This window comes from Botryllus schlosseri, chromosome 14, assembly GCF_051294905.1.
Source record: "Botryllus schlosseri isolate E-star chromosome 14, Bs_hap1, whole genome shotgun sequence".
Classification (NCBI taxonomy): domain Eukaryota; kingdom Metazoa; phylum Chordata; class Ascidiacea; order Stolidobranchia; family Styelidae; genus Botryllus; species Botryllus schlosseri.
Window position 1 is genome coordinate 4,594,101 of NC_137249.1, and position 22,659 is coordinate 4,616,759.

The window sequence follows — 22,659 nt, forward strand, 5'->3', positions numbered from 1 at the left end:
GCGATAGTTGTTCAGTTCTATTTGTTTAGTTAGCGATGAAATTGACTCGCCATCCTATAATCAAGTACGGCCGTGAAAGCCAACGTATTACAAGGACGGCTCTGCAAAAATGTCGTCCGCATATTCGTAATAAAACTGTTACCAGGTCGTTTAGGCGTCTGTGACTAATAGTAGCGCTATCGAGGAGCAAAATTGAAGCTCTCCTTCCACAATGTTATCCTGCATATTGGTATCTCGTACCCAAGTATACTTACTGGAAAATTTACTCTGGGTCGGCCGACCATTTTCGGTTATTCGAAGGGCCAGGGCTCGGCAGGCTGCATCAGCCATATAGGCTACTTATGATACTGGTATGGTAAACCTCGTGCATGTTTCAGACGACTGGTTTTAATCCTGTTTTCATCCTACTGTACGAAGTATTTGATCTTATATTCTATAGAAGTCCCGGATACCTTCAGAGGTGATCAGATTCCCCATGAATAGTTGCATACGGAAAGACTGTCAGTCAAAACCCTATCCGAGCTGTCCCGAGCAGTTTTTGATATGAAAAATGCGTAAAACTGGCCCGCAATATGGGTACCTATATGTGTAGGCCTATCATACAATATACTACATACTATACATATTCAACATCAAATTATTATGATGCACGAGGGCGGGGTTAAGTAGAACTGTATGACGGGAAGAGATTCCTGGATTTCGAAGCTATGCCCTGTTCTCGGTTATTTGGGTTTACTCGAAATGAAAAATGCAATTCCATTCATCTACTTGTTGTACCTTTAAATAATTATGTGATTGCTAGTTCATGCCTTGCATTAGTCATATACTCCCGTGCTCTGAATCCGCATGCTTCCGTTTTCCTATTAAAATAGTTCTGTTTATTATTAAAAATCTGTAAGTATAGGCCTATAACTTGCCGCCGAAGTAAAGTGAAACGGTTGTAGATATTGTAAATATATTCTGATATTATAGCCTGCCTACTTATCATTTTTACTTTTGAAATGTCCACAACAACAGGCGTTCAACAATAAAAATTAGCTATGGAATAAAATAGATCGGCTATAAGACTCAAATAAAATCTTAGCCCGGACAGGGATAGTATTTCTATATTGCAGTCACCCACCTAAATAGGTTTATGCGACTAAACATATGTATTTATTGTTATGTGAATGTACAAAACATGCATTGTATTGCGACATATGCATAAGAGATGGCGTGTATTGTATAATATCCGTGATGTGACGTCATCCTGTCCACTGATCACGCGCACGGATGCAGCACATTTTCTGACGCAATACGATTCATGAAACTTCGTATTAATTTTCACGAGTATCGTGCCAACGGTTATTTACGCTTGCACGAGGTGCAGTCAAGAAGGTTCACTGATTCAAGTTTGATATGCTGCGCCAGTATGTTTCTCGATTGTGCTACGTAATAGTGACGTAATCAATAAGTCATCCGATAAGCTGCTTGATCATGATTTTTCACCAACCTGCCTTCACTAAGCGGACTCTGCATGTCAGGAATTCAAATGCATGGGGAGTGGGAGTGTGATTGTCATCAGTAAGAACTAGAGAAACATTTACAAATATTGACTATATTTGTACTGACTAGAAAGTGTGACGATTGTAACGTACTGACTCAATAACTGGATATCGAGATCTCGGCTGAGCTGCAGTTTGGTTACCAATGTATCCATTGAAGATCACACAGCCCATGATTAACATGGCCCTAGATAATTTGTTGCGACGTCACTGAGCAATCATAGCCGTGTAATATGGCTTGTTTCACGCGGTAGAGAGGAAATTACGACAAGTGATTGATTTAGTTGTCAAATGAGCATGAGCATGCTTTGGCTTGTCCGATATTATGACAGGTGTTGATGTTCATTGTTCAGGCGACACCTCCGCTGATGTTAGCACTTGTTTGGACATAGCAGTAACATAACTATTTGTTTATTGATGTTTTGCTGCAGTCCATTGTCCTCAACTTTATCAAGCATTAAGGTTGCTTAATTGGGTGGTAGTAATAAAAGCTGGGGGCTATGTAATAATAGATTCCTTGGCACAATTCGGTAGTAGGTCTACGTCTTCAATGGGTAATGGTCAGGATCCAATGTGAGCAAAGTTGAACAAATATAAGAGTAAAGCAGTCAACAAACTTACAGTGAAACGAAAACTTTGAGGTTTCAAATTACTTCAGTCGCCTACAAAGATGATACCAATTGTCTGTATAGAGTACATTGCACAATTTTATTCGGAAGTATGCAGGCTTATGACCAAATCTCGATTAGATCCACGGATGTAAAACAAGCTTACTGAATTTCCACTCAACGCAACGATAAAGAATGCAATTGTTGGACTAAGACGAACACATCAAATTGCTCTTGTTGCTCGCAATGACCACAGCAGTTTCATTGCAACCGATTCGATTTTATGAATCAAATATTCGCTCAATATGACTCAACTAGCAAACCCGGAGAATGAGAATGTGCACTGTGCAGTGTGCACTAGTGCCGGTTTCATAAGCATCACGCTATATTTCATCAAAGAAAGCTATTAGCTCGGTTTCGATGTTGGCGATATCACATACCTTTACCGCCACTAGAACCATTTTATCTTGAGACTATAATCTTCCGAGACGCAAATTGAACACGCTAGAAAAGTCACACAAAATAGTAATTGAAGATGCGATCGGTTGAATATATAAATAAAAGTCGTGGATACGTTCCACTACGGAAAGCGCAAGAATGAACAGAGGAAACGAATTAGGAGTCTAGAAGTCTTGGAGCGAATTGTCGCCCTCCCTCTGCCTTGTTTTGAAGCTCACATCATACAAGATACGTTGAGTGGTAGAGCTTTTGGTGAACGATACCTTTACTGACTATGAGTATAATTACTCGAGTAAATTTGCTGGTCAATGACATGCGATATCCAATAAAATGATCATCTTTTAAAATTCAAACCGCGATCGAAATCTTAAACATGGTCAGAATGATCAATTGGAATACTGAACTCATATGTTTAGCCGGTTGTCACAGAGAATAGAATAAGTTTTATTGATTCAGGATATCAGTAAGGAGTGCAAATGAATGAATTTAACATTTCCCGAATACAAATGCAGAATGTGCTTGATATCAAGTCCAAATCAACCAATGAGGGCAGCAATTTTGAGATGCGACATCATTCAAAATAATTCTATTATTCCTGGATTATCAAACTTTCAAATCGGCATGCATGGTAGTCATGCACTACCTCAAAGTACAGTCATAATGGCTGTCGTTGTGTTACTAATGAGTAGACCGACAATATGAAGAAGAAAGGAAGAATATCGCAGCTTAGTTACAAATTTGTATCACGCACATATACCAGCTCGTGACTGGGCGGTCAGAAAGATATTGATAAGGCTGTTTCTGTCGCTGAGCTCATAACAGATTGCATTTATTATTATCGGTATGGACGCGAGTTTGTTAGGAACAAAGGAGCTCAGGAATGCAGGAGTTTGAATCGATAAGCAAAGAAGAAGTTGCATACCATCAATTTTATTCCGTTAATCGCGCATACCTGCCTCGTGAGAACAATAATCAAGTCGAGATCAACTTACTAACGTCATTATTTCGACAGGGATAACAGAGTTTGTATGGTTTGATAATCATATTGTTATCCAGACTGAGACAAGCTGTATAATTGAATATATTGAGTTTTTTGTTCGGATTAAATTAACTAAATAGGCAGGAAATTGCGCGGACAAAATCTCAAAAAAGAAGACATTTGGGCGTCCTACGAGGACACTTTCAAAAAAAGCAAAAAAAGAGGACGAATCCTCTTAAAAGAGGACGTATGGTAACCCTAGATTAGAATTTGAGTCACAGAATTCGCAAAAAGAAATGCAACGCAAATCAAGTATAGTTCAGTTCATATCACATTATACCATAATTCATTCTCAGGAAAGGCAGAAAGTAGATTAGAATTTAAATTAGAGCAAAGAAACGTTTAGCGAATTAGATTAGAATTAAAGCACGGAAACATTTCACAAATTAGAGCAGAATTGTATTACATATACATTTCGCTCTGATATGTTTAGTTAAACTACTAGAATTGTCTAGTTGTCCAAGTCTGGTTGTTGCTTTATGCACTCGAGTCACGATTTGTCTGAAAATATCATCTGCCGATTTCGAAATCGTATTCAAGATGTCAAACTGCTCTCTTTTTCCGCGAAGTGGAAACCAATGTTTCTTCAATCAGTAAGGACCATGCGAGCGACGTAATACACATTTGTTAAAGCAAGCAAGCCAGCCGTATGTGCTGGCCCTTATCTTTCGTTTCGAATGGAGTAGGCCTAGATGCGAGACACGAGACGTGCTATTACGGAGGTCGCAAACCACTGCAGAAGAGATATAGTTTCAAAAATATTATATGAATCCGTTACATGACCGGAGATGCGATATGAGATCAGAATGATTCAGTAGAGAATTGGTATTATTGATCTTCTTACCTGCTTCCTGCTTTTCGATATGTTCCTACTGGTTTCGGCACGCCGAAATTACGCTTGTAAGCAATACAGACGTTTAAATGTTAATTTCAACTTTTCTAGCGCATTAACTAAGAAGAAGCGGAAAGTTCTTCAGGCAAAACAAATCTACTTTCGTTACTTATACCTGCACAGCCAACATTTCATAAAATGTGGGATTTACTATCACAATTCAAGGACCAGGTAAAAGGCTTTGTGGTACGGCATTCAGTGTTAGCATATACCGCGAGATGGTGCAAAAGATCTTCACGATAGCATGGTTATTGATAATAATAATGATAATAATAACGAATAAGACTAACGCATCCAACGCCCTTCCACGTGATGACATGTCCCATCGTCTAGGGAGATAGAATTGGGTTATAATATGTGATATATACGAGTATAAATGTATTACTGTTGGTACATAAAATAGATGTACACTAGAGTTGTTCAGAATTAACCGACTTTCAAAAAGTAACGTTTTTCCGTCCGTTTCCCATGCCTTAGGCCTTAAAAAAATATTCTAGTTACTTTTTTCTGTAATTCCTCCCTTGCATCTGTGTGCATTAGGGCTCTTCGAAAATGACTTTTTTTTTCAAACCGTACTGGCTACTTGATAAAATTGTTAGGTTACCTAATTTAAGCCTACACACCAAATTTGGTTCAATTCCATCCAGTAGCCGTATTGCTACAGGAGACGAAAGTTTCTATTTATTATCTAAAAATAAATAACAAAAAATTTGAAAATTTTCTGTTCACCCCATAAAAGTGTTAGGTTGTCTATAGACACGATGTTCACCAAATTTGGTTCAATTTCAACCAGTGGTGGCAGCGGAGTTATTGCCATCAAAAAATTTGGATTATGAATAAAATAGTATTTACAGTGACCTTCACGTTCATGGGGTGAACAGAAAATTTTCAAATTTTTTGTTATTTATTTTTATATAATAAATAGAAACTTTCTTCGCCTGTAGCAATGCGGCTACTGGTTGGAATTGAACCAAATTTGGAGTCTAGGCTTAAATTAGGTAACCTAACAATTTTATCAAGTAGCCAGTACGATTTGAGAAAAAAGTCATTTTTGAAGAGCCCTAATGTGCATGTTGAGCTGGAAGAACATCGGCTTTAAATGGGAGATTTTCCTCAAATTAGAGTGTAGCGATTTTAGTTAACCTAATAAATTGCCATATATGTCAAGTTTTAAGCAGCTGTTGTGGGTTGGGGCGATGCAAAACTTCCCTGTACATATTTTTCCGAGTTCAAGACACCATTTTCATATTGCATACTGCCTTGGAAATCCTCAAGCTTACCTAAAACTGAACATCATTTTGCATGATTTACAATGTAAAAGAATACAACTGTAAATGCACCATCCAATCGCCCAGCGACATCTTAAATATCTTATTATTCAATGAAACGTAAGAAAAAAAACGGGAAATGGATTACAAAGCGAAACAACATAACAAGGAAATGGATTAATTTGACGAAAATCCAATACCAAACAGATCGATGGGTTAAGTTTTCGAAATTTTGAACTCTTTGCCGGAGATCTTCCACGGCTTGTGAGAGACAGGCTTGCTGTTTTCTGTTCTTTGGCATATACATGTATAGCGTACATAGCGTGGTCGGTATTTAATTTTATCATACATTCTGCTGGACTTTAAGTACTGCACCATTATTCACGAATTCCCGAGCACTCATGAAATGCGGATACCTATGCCATTCTGAAACTTGAAGACTCGTCCAATGGTGATTTACCACCATACTATCAGTGAAAACGAAGAAGCCGAGTCAAGCAAATCAACGATAAAAAACCTGGCATCGATCTCTCTCGTTTATTTCGTTTGCAGTGGCTTTCAGAGTAATAAATTTAGATGGATGATCGGGTAAATATTGTGTAACTACAAAATCGCTGCCATGGGGAGAATCAGGTGCTTGTGCAGATATAGAAGAGTTCTCTGTATGTTGACTTGGCCACTTGCTGCTGCGGTGCATCTCTAGCAGCTCAGTCATATTCTAGTTGACCGAGTTTAACTAACAATTCATCCTCTTTGGCACCAATCGTTCCTAATCTGGGACCCCGATCATGGTAACATGCTATGCCTTCAAATTTCTTTATCATCTGCAAAAAGGCTGTTTGCTTCAACTGTCCCAGATCAAATATATGTGGCAACATCACAAAGTGACTTTATAGCTGTACTGCGTAAGCTATGCGATATGGGAAAAGAAACCCTGAAGCTATTTCGAAAATTGATGCAAAAATGCTAATTTGAGACGATTAAAGATCTATAAGACATAACCTCCTACCTTGGTTAGGGAGGTCCCAGATAAGGAACGATTGGCAGCAAAGATAAAGTGTTGAAAGTTGAAATGAGACAACAAGAATAAGACTGAACATAACTAGAAGGCGACCTGCAGCAGCATGGAGTAACGAAGGTAAACTTACAGCTAGAGCACATCTATATCTTACTCACAGGCAGCTGACACCCACCATAACATGGATTCCGATCCGATCTGATCATTCATCTACATTTGTGACTCTGAAAGCTCATGTAAACCTATTCAATGACAGAGACATATGTCATGTTTTTAATTGGGTATTTGATTGGGACAGAATCGTGGTTCATATTGATGCTATAGCTGTGGAAGACCGTCTTCCAGTGTCAGAATGGCATAGTGATCCGCGTTTCATGAGTGTTCGAGAATTCGTGAATATAGTCGTCAAGAACTGAACGATACAGCAGCGCATATGATGAAAATAAATACCGACTATACGTAGGCTACATACCTGGCGACAGAAAACACAAGCCAGCCTCTTACAACCCGTGAAAGATCTATGGCAAAGATTTCAAAATTTCGAAAAATCAATCCATTCATCAGATGATTGGTATTGGATTTTTGTCAAATTAATCCATTTGGATGGTGTATTCACGGTTATATTCTTTTACATGGTGAATCGTGCAAAATGATGCTCAGTTTTAGCAGGGTTGTAATGACTCGAGTCATGACTCGACTCGAGTCAGACTCGAGTCACGATTTTTTTATGACTCGACTTGACTCGAGTCATTTTCTTAAAATGGTAAAATGACTCGACTCGACTCGAGTCAATATTTGGATTGACTCGACTTGTACTCGAGTCATTACGCATGACTCGACCCAAGTCATTGACTCGGCTTATTTTATATGACTTGAAGATGAAGAAATTTGCGAATCATAATGGCTAGATCAACGCATCCGACCAATTCTGCCGACATCGCTATTTGTCACCACTGCTTTCGTTGCACTTGTCTGATATCAGATATGCCGCCGTAAAAACAACAGAAAATGATCATAGTAGCAATGCATTGTACAAAATCGTCCAGTAATGAAGAGGTAATAGATCCTCCGCAATTGAAGTACTCAAGACTTTTCAATTATACAAGCAAACAATTGAATCAAAGTTAAATTAGAGACAATGAAATGACTCAGATGGTGAAGAGACTGATAAGCTCATGTGTAGATTTGAAGGCGATAATTCTTTGCATTTTGGGCGACTAGAAAGAATGAGTATTCAATGCCCTTCAGTGTGGTTCAAAAATGATTGTTAATTCCTGCATCTAGTGCACTAGTGGAACGTGTATTCAGTAGATGTGGATTCATTCTACGGCCATGCCGCTTTAACATATTTGAGGATCTCCTTTCCACATTAGTATTTTTGAGGTGTAACTCATTGATTTGATCTGCTGTCTGTGAAAACACAGAATGCCCCTCGTCCATTTGACGTTTTGTTAGGTATGTGCAATTGTGCATTGTGCACGTGAGTAATAATGAATGGCTAATGTTGTGTGATGTTTGTACAATATGGCAGTTCTAAAATAACTTATTTTTTATTTTACTGGGTGGTTACATGATAAAATTGTTATGTTGAAAGGAACACTGAATCTGGCTTAATTTGAAAAAAGTGGAATCAATGATCTGAGAGGAGAATATTTTGGATTTGAAAATAAATGGAGTATTTTAGTGAGAAATTCTTTCATATAATATAATTACATAGTAGTAAGCCGACTATTTTTCATTTTCAAAACATTCTACTCTAATAACTTCACTTTTTCTAGTTGGAATTGAGTCAAATTTGCTATGAATCATATTTTCACACAATGTAACAATATCATGAGATAGCCGGTAAAATTCGAAAATCTGTATTTGTAATTAGTCTAAAATTTTCTTTCATAGCATTGCTTTCGACTGGTTGGAATTGAGCCAAATTTGATTAATAGGCAATCTAGCAATTTTAAAAAGTAGCCGGAAAATTTGGAAAAATGTTTTTGAACAGCCCCATTGTACGATTATTTCTCCAATGCTGTAACTGCGATGTAGTCGGTAATGCAATTGGGAAAACCTTTAGTATAATCAAAAGGTATCTGTTCTGTTGTCACTGCACAATGCACATAGTTGCATGCACGCTTTTACAGCATGCTGGCCTGTTGTAACACCTCTACATAAACATGCATCTATTGATTCTCTATCAACTAGTATCTTGACGTGAATTTGTTGGTTCTCTACCAGATAGTATGTAGACGTGAATTCGTTGGTTCTCTATCAGCTATTCGTGAGCTATCGTCGATGTGTTCATAATAAAAACGGAATGCTTGTATTGGTGATGTGTCACTGTGTCAGACTGACAAGAGAGATATTTGATTTTAAGTTCTAAGATTAGTAAAATTATCTTTAGCATCGGTAAATGAGGCCAGGACCTGTCCGTTATCTGCCAAAATAAACACGTGCCAAGACTCTGATAGGGACAAAATGAGCATGTTTCGCAAACAGGGAATTCGATATCACCCAAGCAGGATTGAAAACATGAGTTAAACATGACTTCAACACTGTGACTTGGACTCGACTCGAGTCATAACACCATGACTCGGACGTGACCCTTTAAACGGTGACTTGGACTCGGACTCGAGTCTGTGATGAATTGAAAATGACTCGACTCGACTCGAGTCAAAACCACAAAAGTATGATTGACTCGTGACTCGGAGCCATGTGACTTGGTTACAACCCTGAGTTTTAGGTAAGTTTGAGGATTTCCAAGGCAGTGTGCAATATGGAAATGGTGCCGTGAACTCGGAAAAATATCTACAGTGAGGTCTTTTCATCACCCCACACCACAACAGTTGCTTAAAACCTGACATATATGGCATTTTAGTAGGGTAAGTAAAATCGCTACTCACAAATTTTAGGGGAGTCCCCCATTTTCAGCCGATTTTCTTTCAGCTCAACATGCACACAGATGCCAGGAAGGAATTACAGAAAAAAATAGCTAGACTATGTTTTTAAGGCATAAGGCATGGGAAGCGGAATGAAAACATGACTTTTTGAAAGTAGGTCAATTCTGAGCAGCCCTAATGTACACACGATTATGGATGGTGTGAACGCAAGGTTCGTGTTCTAGTTCTGTGTGTGACCCTCAGAAACTGGGAGGTTCGCGTTCGCAAACGAACCTTGGTGGATTCTGCACTATGAACTTTTTTTTACATATTACAATTTTTGATGCCATAATAACATCTTTGGCTGAATTTCTTAATTCTATTTAAACTTCGGACCACTCTCTGCATGGCGCTGACAGGATGAAAAAATCATCAATAAACTTGCATACACTTTACACCTTACTTCAGCATTGTGGTATAATGTGGCCTGAGTCGTTGTTGGGTATCGTGTACAGTTGCACAATGTACACAGTGCTTTAATATATTACTTTACGGAAATGCAGGGATAGAATCAGCAATATGACATCACGTCACGTCATAGGTTGGTGTTCACTTTCGTGTTCACATATCACCTTTCAAAATGCTACGCGTTCAGAACCTTCAGGGGTTCGCACCATCCCAACCTTGCTACACAGTGGGCCACATTATAAGTCGGCAGCAAAGATCCGACGAAAGGCTCATGGAACGGAGAGAGAGAGAGAATGATTCGTGAAAGAGTGACTGAAAAAAAAGGCGTTCTGAATAATGCATCGAACTGTTGCAAATGTCATTGTCGTGAAGCATAATACCTCATAATGCTACCTCTACTCTGTAACCCGCGTTAACTCCTCATCTACCACAATTCTGTAATCTGACTTCTTCAGTCTTCATGCATTGCGTAGGAATAACAATTTGACTGTATTACTGAAATTTTAAAAAATTACTCCAATCTCGTCATTTTCCTTTGGAGGCAGGGTGCTCCCTAGATAATGTGTGTATTCATCAGTTTTACTATGAATAAAGAATGTAAATAATAATAATGCTAATACCCGCTCCACATTAAAATGTTTTTCGCCAGACAATGTAGCCTACATTTAGACTCGCGTTTCGAGATAGTTTATATACATTTATTACAGTGATGTTTTGAATACCAAAATATACAATTTATTTTTCATGCAGGTGACAAAGTACAGTACGTTTTTCGGACAGCTATGGTATCTATGCGTTTTTTTATTCCGACTTATCGTGGTGGTTACAATAGGAGACGGAGGTAAGATTTTAACTTCAGTGTCAATGCAATGTCCTCAAATAATATTAAACACCGTGCGTGAAGTATGGTCTCTAACACCCAACGTATAGTAACAACCACAAGATATACTATTCCATGCATCATTGCATCACATAATATGGTATATGTCGAATCTAATTGAAAAATTATGTGCCAGTGTGCGGTATTGGAGGTCGCATTTAATTACAATGCTTTAATAACACATAACGTAAATTACAGCTCACGTGCACACTCTGCACAGTTATCTTCTCCGATAAGGTTTAGTACTCCCCGAAATATTTATGGTCAAGAGTCATTCACTATCTACATCACTGGCTCACAGCTTTTTGGCGGTGGTGGCCGCCTTTTCGCTTTCGAAATATCCCGTGGCGTATATCTTTCGAAATATGAAAGGTATCAATGTCAATTCCTGCAGTTGGTGATCATGGGAAGAGCAGAGTAGTATTCACGACATATCAGGAATGTTAGTTTTGCCCACTCCCATCGTACATTTGTGATTTCACGAAGAAAAGAGATTTTGCATAAGCCTTCTGCACAGCGCTCCACACCCTAGTATTTAATTACCGTCATACCTATTGAATGATTCACATCGTTTAGTTACTCCATCTACATCTAGCTGCTCGATTCCTGTCGTAAGACGTATAAAAATCGATCTCACGCCTTTCCAGTGTACGGCGGAGAGCTCGGCGAATTCGAGTGCAGCACATCTGAGCCCGGGTGTACAAAGATGTGTTTCAATGAATTCATCAAAATATCGCATATTCGCTTCTGGTCGTTCCAGGTGAGGATGTAAAACAGGAATAGAACTTCACTATCACGTAAAAATATTCTTATTTTACCGTACATACATCGAAGAATATATTTTTCGTTATGGCATTCCTATATGTAATACTTATATAATATTTATACCTGTTTGGCGACTGAAAGATCTAACCATATGAATAGTTAACGAATATAGTGAGTAGACCAGGAGTGACTGTAAAACATACGGTAGACACTTTCATCCGATCGCGAAGCAATTCCGAAAAAAAACACTTTTAATATACAGAAAATTTATAACAAAAATTCAGATCTCCAGTAAGAAATATTTGCATCTAAATAGCCCGCCAGGACAGCAAATGTCGAAAACGTTCGTAGCCGACATTATACCGGCAACCGCGTTTCGTTTTCACTCTTGACTCCAAATTTTGAGAAGGCAAAAAACTGCACACTCGGATCAGAGTTTTTTCGAAAATGGACCAAAAATAAATATTCACAGAGACAAAATCGTCAATGGAAAACCGATGTATGTAAGTGATATGGAGAATATATTATTTGAATATATTTCGAATATCTGTGGCAGCAGCGCTGCATACGTCCGACTCCATTGAAATCCGAATAGCGATTGAAAAAATGAACAAATTTACCAATGTCCGCGTGAACAGTTAAATCTCCTGTATTCGCCACATCACATTATGAAGGACCAACAACGCATCACGACTAAAACACTGAGAGCATGCAAATATGTCAACTTATATCGCCACTGTTTAGAACTTTATTAAATTGGCCAATCATCGTATTTTTACCAATTCTGCAGTTTGCGAATAAGTTGTTGCTAGAACAGAGTCTGGCTGTGGTCCGTATGGTACAATGCATATGTATACTACGTATAGGCTTGGGGATGAAGCATTCCAGCATACTGTCCTATGCGGTGTGGACGCAGCGAGATTGAACGAACGTCTCACTGCATTTTGGTTACGACACACTTTCCATTTGACCGAAGGCAACTTTACGGCCATTTTTGACCGGCTTGCCGAGCGCTAAATTCGATAAAACGGGTTTCAATGGAAATCTGCTGCTGTACTGATTACGAAAATAATATTTTTATTCTGCTCATGGTCCTGGAACCCCCCAAAATCAACCTTGCATACTGCCCGCGAACCAAGTTGAGTTTGGCACCCCTGGCGTAGAGCATATCTTCGGCAACGACTTATATAACACATTATTGTATAGTAAGAACAATCTGTTATGTTAATGCATTTTGCGTTGGTATCGGTTGTCTCTCATTTGTCTAGGATTAGTGATAACCGGCAATCATTATTTCCTCGTGTATCGTGCTTCGTATTTATAGCCTTGTTGTCTGTTGTCTACTGTCTTTCGTTTAACTGCACTCTGGATCGGGTCGCTTGTCCAAAAGTTATTCTGCTGATAATATACTAATTTTATATTGAAACATCGTCGTATGAGTTATTGTTCAAACAAGATCAAGAACATAACACAATCGTAATTAATTAATCCACATTATTCTTTTTTCAGCTGCTCGCGGTCGCGACTCCAACTGTCCTTTTTCATTTCTACTCCCTCAGTGTTACTGGTAACATTCGGCTGGCCGAGGAGGAGAGAAAAGCAGCAGCCAAGAGAATGAATGATATGCAGTCCGTGTATACATCAGCAACTCCTCGTTCCAATGAGGTATATGCGTTGCTATACTGGATAAATGTCCAGGTCCACGCATACATGCGACAAAATATGATTTCGAGTCTGAACCGAATGCACCAGAGTGTGAGACGGCAATTTATACCGTATAGGAAACCACGTTACCAACTACACACAGCCGGAATCAATGCTCCGAGAATCTAACGAATCGGAGAAATCTCTTTCGAAATCGGGAGGATTCCCGTCTCAAAGAAATTAATAATGTGTCTGCTACATTTTGGCACCTATCCCTCCTATTGATCAGACTGCTATGGATTCTATCGTTAATGTCCCGTATATTGGCGCTTCCGAGAATACAGATGGTCTCTACGTGTTTCGCAACAAGGGTGCTACGCTTCAAAGAGTGCTGCCTACACCAGTAATGAGTAGGACGATTGTTTTCTGACCTAAAAACGAATAATGTTTGTTTTAAAATTTGAAAACCTTAACATTTTTTGACATTTAAAATTTTGACTAATGGAGAAAGCAAGAAATTAAATTATACGCCACATTGTATGAAAACTCGAATTTTAGTACGGTCATTTATTGAAATTTTCAAAAGAACCACATGATTGCGACATACTGAAAATGGTTTGCACTGCCTGTCCTTAAGAAGTGGCTTGGCAAAAATAGATAAAGAATGATTAACAGTAGCAGTTGTTGGCTGCCAGGAAATACTCGCCCTAGTGATGAACATCATTCGGATTAGGACAGCATTCAGACAGAATGTGGCAGTCGGATCTGATACGGATTCTATTTCAGATTTTTTTCTCGAAAAATTTAGGTTAGTTGTAGCATTTGACCGACAAGATGGCGTAATGGTGAAGCGCCCGGCTTCTTGATCGGTATAGGTCGTGGGTTCGATTCCCAGCCGGGTCAGACCACAGAACACTGGTAACACTATGGTATCCATGACCTCCACCATCCGCTTATTACTATTGGAATCGCTCGTTGCCTTCGCCATTGGCAGTAATGTCATTATATCGTTACCCGATTTGAAGTCTTACTTTCTCGGAATGTATATGCGATTCCTCTTCAGCATGGTCACATATGACATATTTTCAGGGCGAAGACGAAAATAAAGAGGCACGAAAACTAAAAAAACGAGAGAAGAAAATCGGTCACGTCAAGATCAAGAAAGTATTCACCGGATCCGAGTTGCAGGAGGTAAGGCCGTTGCTTGCGAGACTATTCCATTCAACCGATTGATCTAAATATCGAGCTCGCTTCATCTTGTCAGTGGCTGTTACTAGTCATGATATTTCGAAATTTTCATGTTTTTATACCTTATCCGTTAGGAATTAAATTTGTAAAGTTATGTAAACTTATGAATGCCCACCGCTCTCTCGCATATATATACATACAATCTATAGGCGTATATCACAGCATCTATGCATACTATGACTCCATATTTCGGACATGGTCGTATATATGTAAAAGTCCTACCTATGTAGCGGACGATCCCCGATGTAGCGGTTGGACACGAATAAGGGGGAATATACAACACGATATATCACTATACTATAACTGTAATAGGGGGCAGTATAGAGCACGGTTTCTACAGTATACAACATTAACCCTATCATCATGATTGTTGAATGTGGCGAGGTCCCAGCAGCAATAACTATTACCCGAGGTCCCATTGCCTGAAACTGTGTTACCGAAAGCTTTTTACTTCAGGTTGCGTACACCAACAGTATTTATATCGCTTACGCTATCAACGTGGTATTGCGTCTCGTCATAGAAGGCGTATTCATATTCTTGGGTTATCATCTTTTCAAGGTTATGGTGAGTATTACATTCGAAGAATATATTATTATGCTATAAGATGCAGAAATTTGATACCGATTATTATTAACGAAGGTGCTCAAATTATACATTGTTACTGATGATCATGATCACCTCTGTCGGTGATGTTTCTGACTGTATCAGACTGTGTCACTTAAACTGGCTACTCATCGAAATATCCACAACAAAATTACGTTCAAAGCGTAATTAATAATATATTTCATACGCAGGACAGGTCCAGAGTCGACGAGATCACCCCTATCGATTTCCTACTGTTTCGAGTCCCAGCATTTTTCAAATGCGAAGGAACAAGTCATGCCGCCGAAAAGGCATGCTCCCAAGCAATCAGTCTCGGTGGCGCGGTACCGTGTTGGGTTTCACGACCGTGGGTATGTCATACGCTCTACTGTGTTACATATTTAATATCCTTTCTTCGTCTTTATGATTTAGGCGACTATAGCAATCTATATTCTATGTTGTGCTATATTCAGGAAAAATCATTACTCATTGGATACATGAACATCCTGAGCGCGATTTGCTTTCTCCTGAGCGGGTTTGAATTGATTTACCTCGCCGTGAAGGGATACCTCGGTTACATGAAGCAAGCTGGTAAAAGGTTGGTGTGCTTATTTGTATTTTCGTAACATGCTGACTTGTGTGCCGTTGTTATAATGGCCGTTTGCAATGTAGTTTGCTTAGGTTCACCTCAGGATCAAGATCTTGTAGTCCGTTCCTAATCAACAGTTCGAAAAATCGCGGGTTCTCCGAAAAAGCGGTCGCACCAAGTCATTCCGCGTGCCAGCAAAAAAACATTTCCAGTACCATGGCTGCGTGCCTGTAGAAGTGTAGATAGCAATGTTAGTACATAACAGAAGTACGCTTTCTCCATTCAGAGTAATACGACGAAGAGGCCGTGTAATTCAGGGAGGCTCCAGCAATGGGAGTCAATATTACCACACTAGTCGCCCTACTTTACCGAACTATTACTCTACAACGAATGCAGGGGAACCGGGTGAGTACATTATCAAACTCCAAGTGACCACATTTCAATTCATATCATGGTATAGGCTAGGGATGGTGTGAACGTGAGGTTCACGTTCGCGTTTTGTGTGTGAACCTCGGAAATTTAGAGGTTCACGTTCACAAACGAAACTTGCTTAGGTTCTGCAATGTGAACCTTTTTGTTTTATATATTGCAATTTATCACGTCATTATAACATCTTTGGTTGATATTTATTGCATTTCAACTGCGGGCCACTCTATTCATGGCGCTGACAGCGTAAAAAATCAACACTAATCGAGCATACACCTTGACAATCTCAAATATTTTAGTTGCTTTGTTACAAAAGTTTGCTCGAAATCACCTGCTCTCAGTTTGTGAATATTTAGTGACTCTCCGCTGTGAGCTTGACCCGCAATGACACATAACATCAAGAGCGAAATACCCTACATGTAGCCAGAGAATGATGCTTATTTAAACAATCAATGGAATTGATTATTTTACCATTTGATTGCCCCAGTTGATACATTTGCCGACGCATAAGACGTCAATTTGTACTTCAGCATGTGGCATTATGTGGCTCGAGTCGTCGCTAGGTATCGTGTACATAAATAGAGGCTATCACTTCACTGAAATGTAGGGTTATAATTAGCAATGTGACGTCACGTGACGTCATGGGGTTCATGTTCGCATTCACACAGAACCTTTCAAAAAGGTTCGCGTTCACACGAACCTGAACCTTTCAGAGGTTCACACCATCTCTAGTATAGGCCTAAACATATGTTTACGATTACTAATACACTAATCCGTCAGTCCTATATACGTTAATCGTATAGAGATCCGACATAAAACGATTGATTCAACAAACTGCGCGATAGCCTGAATAATATGAATAAAGAATATGCACAGGACCGTTCCGTTGCCTATCCGGGTTACGTCCAATTCCTCATGTGGATATCGTGTAGGCCAGTGGCTCCCAACCTTTTTCGGCTCATCGCTCCCTTTTTAAGCTCCACACCGATCATCGCCCCCCCAAATATTGGGAACTAAAAAACAGCACTTCGGCAGCACCCCCCCCCGAAAAAACGTTGGTCTTTGGCCCCATAGCGTGATAAACCAAGCCCCAGACTCCCCTCAGCCAGTGGGCTTTTTGTCGCTAAATATAAGCTATACCCTATTTCATGTAGTGAGTCACCGTATCTCGCCTTGAAGCGCGAAGCGCGACAAATTCATATAATTCATGTTTGAATCGGTCAATATGGTCGATGTGGTATGTTGGAAAAGGTTGGACCCCTAAATAATAATTAATCATCTTCGGGCGGAATCGCTGTTATATTGACTTCTTTACATGATGCTATTTAATTACCTCATATATCTGCTATGTCAGAAGATATAGATATCGTCAAAACGTACCAAACTAAAAGACGCACATGATTTCATATTGGTATTTCTTTACTGGCAAATAATTTTTTCCTTACGGGATGGCATTTGTCCTATAGGGTTAAGGTCGCCAGGACAGGAACATTCGACGCCAGCCATCAGGGCGCCCATGAACAATTAAACATATATGTATACATATCGATGTTTTCAGTCAGCACAAGGGCATTCCTTTTTGGCCAAGGTCTTCTCGCTGCTGATCGTTCTGGCACACTTCTCGGAGGCGCATGTTACATGGCCTCTAACTTCATATGTCTTGGTGCGTCGTGGCGCAGTAATGGCCGACGCCGAAGTCTCCCATTTACATAAATCATGAGTATTTTTGTTGGGTGACGAGGACCCCAACATCAAGATACATGAAAATAGTAAATCGCGCCCAGCGCGAAAAATTCTTGAAAAAGTCCCATGAATTTCTAAAAAATTACTCTATCATTCATGTTAATTCACGAAATAATTTTGGGCTTCCTTCTATTTCGGGCCCCCCACCCCCTAATTGGGGGGTTTGGGGTGCGGTAGTTACGGTCCCGACTCCAATATAGCCGTTTTAACGCACCATCACCCCCCTATCGCCCCCTTTGTTGTTTTCGCCCCCTATCGCCCCTTCGTCCGTTTTCGCCCCCCTATCGCCTCCTTCGTTAGTTTCGCCCCCTAGACCGCCAAATCGCCCCCTGGGGGGAGATATCGCCCGCGTTGGGAACCACCGGTGTAGACTATATGTTAACGAATAGTGTTTGCGTTACAAAAAAAATCCTCATAAAGCATGCAATGAGTTATATTCTGAATTAGATAGAAAAACGACAAAAATCATCACGTTCATTTCATATCAAATCAGAGTTTATGCTCGTGAGCATGAGAAAAGCTAATAACTTTACACCAAGCCTGACTCGTGTCGCACTATACAGTTCACCGTAAGCATGTTAGGAAATCCGAAGATTAGATAAGAAAGAGCATATCAATATTTCGCAAATTAGATTAGAATTATATTACCGGCATTTCGCTCCAATTAGTCTAATTAATTAATTAATTATACAACTGGAATTATTTAGTTATCCAAGTCTGTTCTCACGAGGCTGACTTTTGATTTATAGCATGCCATTGGTACAGTCGCAACTCACGGTGATATCAATGGGCATACTGAACTCAGACTATCATTATGACATTGGGATTAAAAATTCTATCTGAGTCCTAAACGTCGGCGTCTCATTTCAGCGTACGGTTACGAAATCCACGGGGTACCGCAGAATGAACACATACCGATGGCTGTGATAAACGATGACGCGATGTCATCGGTTACGGGACACATACAGAGAGCGAACATCCCGCCAAGTGTGGCTGGGAGTCAAATGTATCCGTCTATTCCCGAAGACGGCGGAGATTTCAATAGAATGGGTCACGCAGAGTCCATGAGATACTTGGCGCCCCCTGTGCTCAGCAACGACATGAATATCAGGCCGCATGCACCAGGTTCACACTACGGCCCGTAATAAGTCGGGAAATTTTGGCCATGCTATACAAATTATCGCACTATTGATCATTGAAATAAGGCTCATTGCAACAAAATACTAAATCAATATCGACGAAAATATTCAAAATGCATACATCTAATTTCCCGGATACCAGTACGAACGACAATAAATTGCTTCACAAGTGTTTACCCCCGAACATGTAATTCAGATGAAGCCCACGGGTGGAATGATTGCTCATTTTACAGCAAGGTTATCATAGACAAAGACTCGATCATCTCATGTCGCTCTGACGCACGTATAGAATGGATGACCTATACAATATGAAAATTGTGTATATGAACTAGAAACACCAACCCTTTGGTTACACGTATCATGCGACTGTGACAAAATAAGTGCCTGCGTTTAGCATTACCCTTGTTTATTGTTAATTCGCGATCATCCGTGAAGCATAACTTGACAAGCTGGAGCTATACGCTAATTGTGCAATTTTCAATGTACATTGTACATCTATTCTGTGCCCTTTTTATAAGTTTTCCAGATATTCATGCTTTATATTTACTTTATTTGCAATTGCATACGTTGAGATTGCAGATAATGAAGCGATATACATTTAACTTTTCATTTTTACTGCGTGTGTAGTTCGAAGTGTTTGATTCCCGCTTCCGGGGTCTGGATCTAAAGGGGTAACACGGAATTTTCATTTGACCTACTCTTTGTCTAAGTTTCTGTCTCTTTGTCTTGTCTCTGCTAATCTAGAACAGTACGCATATGTGATGAATCATTGGTAGAACAGCGGCAATCACAAAGTACGAAAATTCCCAAAGAAAAGACGAAGGAAATTATCGTCACCGATGAAAACCATCACCATTACAGACATTCGACGATTTCTAAGTTGAATGCAGGGCCTTATAGATCACCGCAATTAGATTCAAATCCGAAGTCTGGATCCTTTACGCAGTTGCTTGACAGACACTTGAAATCGCACTAGATATACACAATTATATAGCGAAAGTGCGGATTGGTACGTGTTGATTAGGTTTTTTTTGTATATCAGATCCAAAGTACCAACTTACGTATTTTAATGTGTAACAGCAGCCACGCCCTCTTCAAATTCGATATATTTTATACGTTTGAATCGCAAATCACGATTTCATACAATAAAAACATTGACGAGTACTGCGTTTATGGTATTTAAATTGGAACACGGGGAAATTCTGGTATGAGCTGAACGCCAATCAAGCGTACGAGTTAGTGCGTTGTTTTGCTATTGATTACAATATATGCCGATAGTTGGTCTGTGTTACGTAATATTTGCAGTAGCTCTCGTGACTGAAATTCCAGCGAAAATGTATTGATTAGCTGGAATTTGATATTTAAAAGATCTATAGTTGGCCCTCGATCATATTCTGTCTCGCTGTAAAAAGTGCCTTGGGCTGATATACTGTCCATTGTACTGTCGATTCTATGATATACTCTCCGGGCCCATGGGATTGTACTTTTTGACAATCTCCGATGGCGTAGTTGATACCGTGCGCCGTTTCACTCCTTAACTTTTTGTGGTATTTACCAACGTAAAAAAGAATCGCTCGTTGTTCCAATGATACGCTCTACTGAGCTTGCGAAGTTTAGGTTTTTTGTCATGGCGAATGAAGGAAAGTACATGATTGCGAAACCTTGCGACACCAATTACCCGGATAGCTCTCGCAAAGCATTTACGACAGAGCGCTTTGGAAATAAGCAATACATTTATTATTGTTCTGTTCAAGTTTTCTGCCAGATTTCTGCAATATGGACTCGCGAATTTTCAAGTATAATACGTTTTGGCCTACACGGGAAAGTGAGATTTACCACGATGAACAGGGTGACAACATGTCTCATACCTCTGCATCACAGGTGTGTGATGTGTTTTTCTGTAGGTCGGGACCGAATTGACACCCCTCGAATGAGTTAACTCATGACTACATACACCTGTACTCAAAAATTCGCTATAGGCTACATACAATGAAGGTTTTTGAACGAAATAATATTTTCATGGATTCTTCAACGATGAAATCACTATTAGTCAAGTCAAGTCACAGAATCGTCTTCATTACGCTGCTAATTTGGTTCTGTGACCATTTTACGACCAGTTAACGACGAGGATAGTGGGTTGTGCTCGCATTCATGACAATTTCAGTCAAACTCTGCGCAGCTATAGTTATCAGGTATATGCGTTATCGAAACTCACAGTATGGCGTTGAATTGATAGGAAGCATTGATGAAGTGCAGTAAAATCGAGGGTACATCAACTGAGTAATGAAATTGTGAAGTGCGGCAAAAATCGTTTGACTTACAGTTCATTTGCGTGACAGAAAGAAGGTTTCACATGGCAGCTGATACGAATCAATCGAGTTTTATCCATAATATAACTCCATCGCTAACTTCAACCCGTAAAATGATCCAACCGCTAACCCTTCCATTATATGACACTCACATGACCACCATTGGCATTATCTCTCAATTGAACTGAAAATGCATTTGTCCCAATTGTGCGCTATTTCGAATTTTAGATGATCTATGTTCGATCAATTGCATATTGGAAATGTTGCAATCTCATTGTTTTGCTATTGTCAGTTGGGCGTTGCAATAATTGTAGCAACTTGAAAACTTAATTCTGCGTTACACTCCTTTATATGTTTCGGTCGATGTACAAAAAATAGTATAAACCCGCGATGTGTCACTTTCACATTTGAGTTAGCTTAGTCATCGTGATTAAGAGGCGAGAAAGCATAATGGAGCCGTTTGCTATTGAATGATCGTAATCAATTGCATCTCATCGGGTTATTATGCTCACAGTCGCGGCAGTTTCCGCGGGTATTGTGCATCATACGCATGGGAGCGAATTTCCTGCGATACTCTGCATCTCATTCAATTTGTGTGCAGGCGTATCCAGTGCAGTCAATTGATGCCCATATGATGTTGATAACTAATGTCAATAGTCGTAATCGCAAGGCATACTGCCTACACAATTTTCGTGAGATTGCAATCGTAATAGCAATCGACCGAAGTATTAACTTGATCGACTTATCCCTTGTACCTAGGGTTGCATTTAAAACGAACATATTTAAAACATGGACCCTTGTTTAAAACATGTTTTTATTAGCCATGACATCACGAATCTTTAATTGTATCGTCACAGTGAACTGACATTAACAATTGAAAATAAGGGGAAATCTGACTCCTTTGTCGAAGACTGTCTTAAACGGACCAACAAATATCTTCTAACAGTCTCTACATTGTAATTTTTGCGGTCGGCGGTCATCATCATCAGAAGTCAGAACATCCATTCAGTACCAATGATCTATAAACACGTGCTATAAATATTGAACCGACGACGATTTCGAGGGTTCCAACAATTCTGTATCGTGTACGTCGAATATATCTGGCGCAAACCGTCCGTATAGACTCATACTTCATGTTTCTTCGAAAGTATTTACACAGATATGGCAT

The 22,659-nt window shown here is 39.5% G+C and overlaps 1 protein-coding gene and 1 long non-coding RNA gene across 2 annotated transcripts; one reads left to right on the forward strand and one right to left on the reverse strand.

Moving 5' to 3' along the window:
* Window positions 1-4,554: 4,554 nt before the first annotated feature.
* LOC145455740 (gap junction beta-2 protein-like) lies at window positions 4,555-20,346 on the forward strand. Its single transcript, XM_080333721.1, has 10 exons — window positions 4,555-4,713; window positions 10,917-11,007; window positions 11,694-11,806; window positions 13,321-13,476; window positions 14,545-14,646; window positions 15,160-15,267; window positions 15,498-15,656; window positions 15,759-15,883; window positions 16,161-16,279; window positions 18,914-20,346. The coding sequence occupies exons 1-10, from the start codon at window positions 4,681-4,683 to the stop codon at window positions 19,186-19,188; spliced, it is 1,281 nt and encodes a 426-aa protein (XP_080189847.1). The 5' UTR covers window positions 4,555-4,680; the 3' UTR covers window positions 19,189-20,346.
* Window positions 13,225-16,903, reverse strand: LOC145455743 (uncharacterized). Its single transcript, XR_013920405.1, has 2 exons — window positions 16,772-16,903; window positions 13,225-16,102 (listed from the first exon to the last, which is right to left on the reverse strand). It is a non-coding gene; the product is annotated as an uncharacterized LOC145455743 (long non-coding RNA).
* Window positions 20,347-22,659: the final 2,313 nt, after the last annotated feature.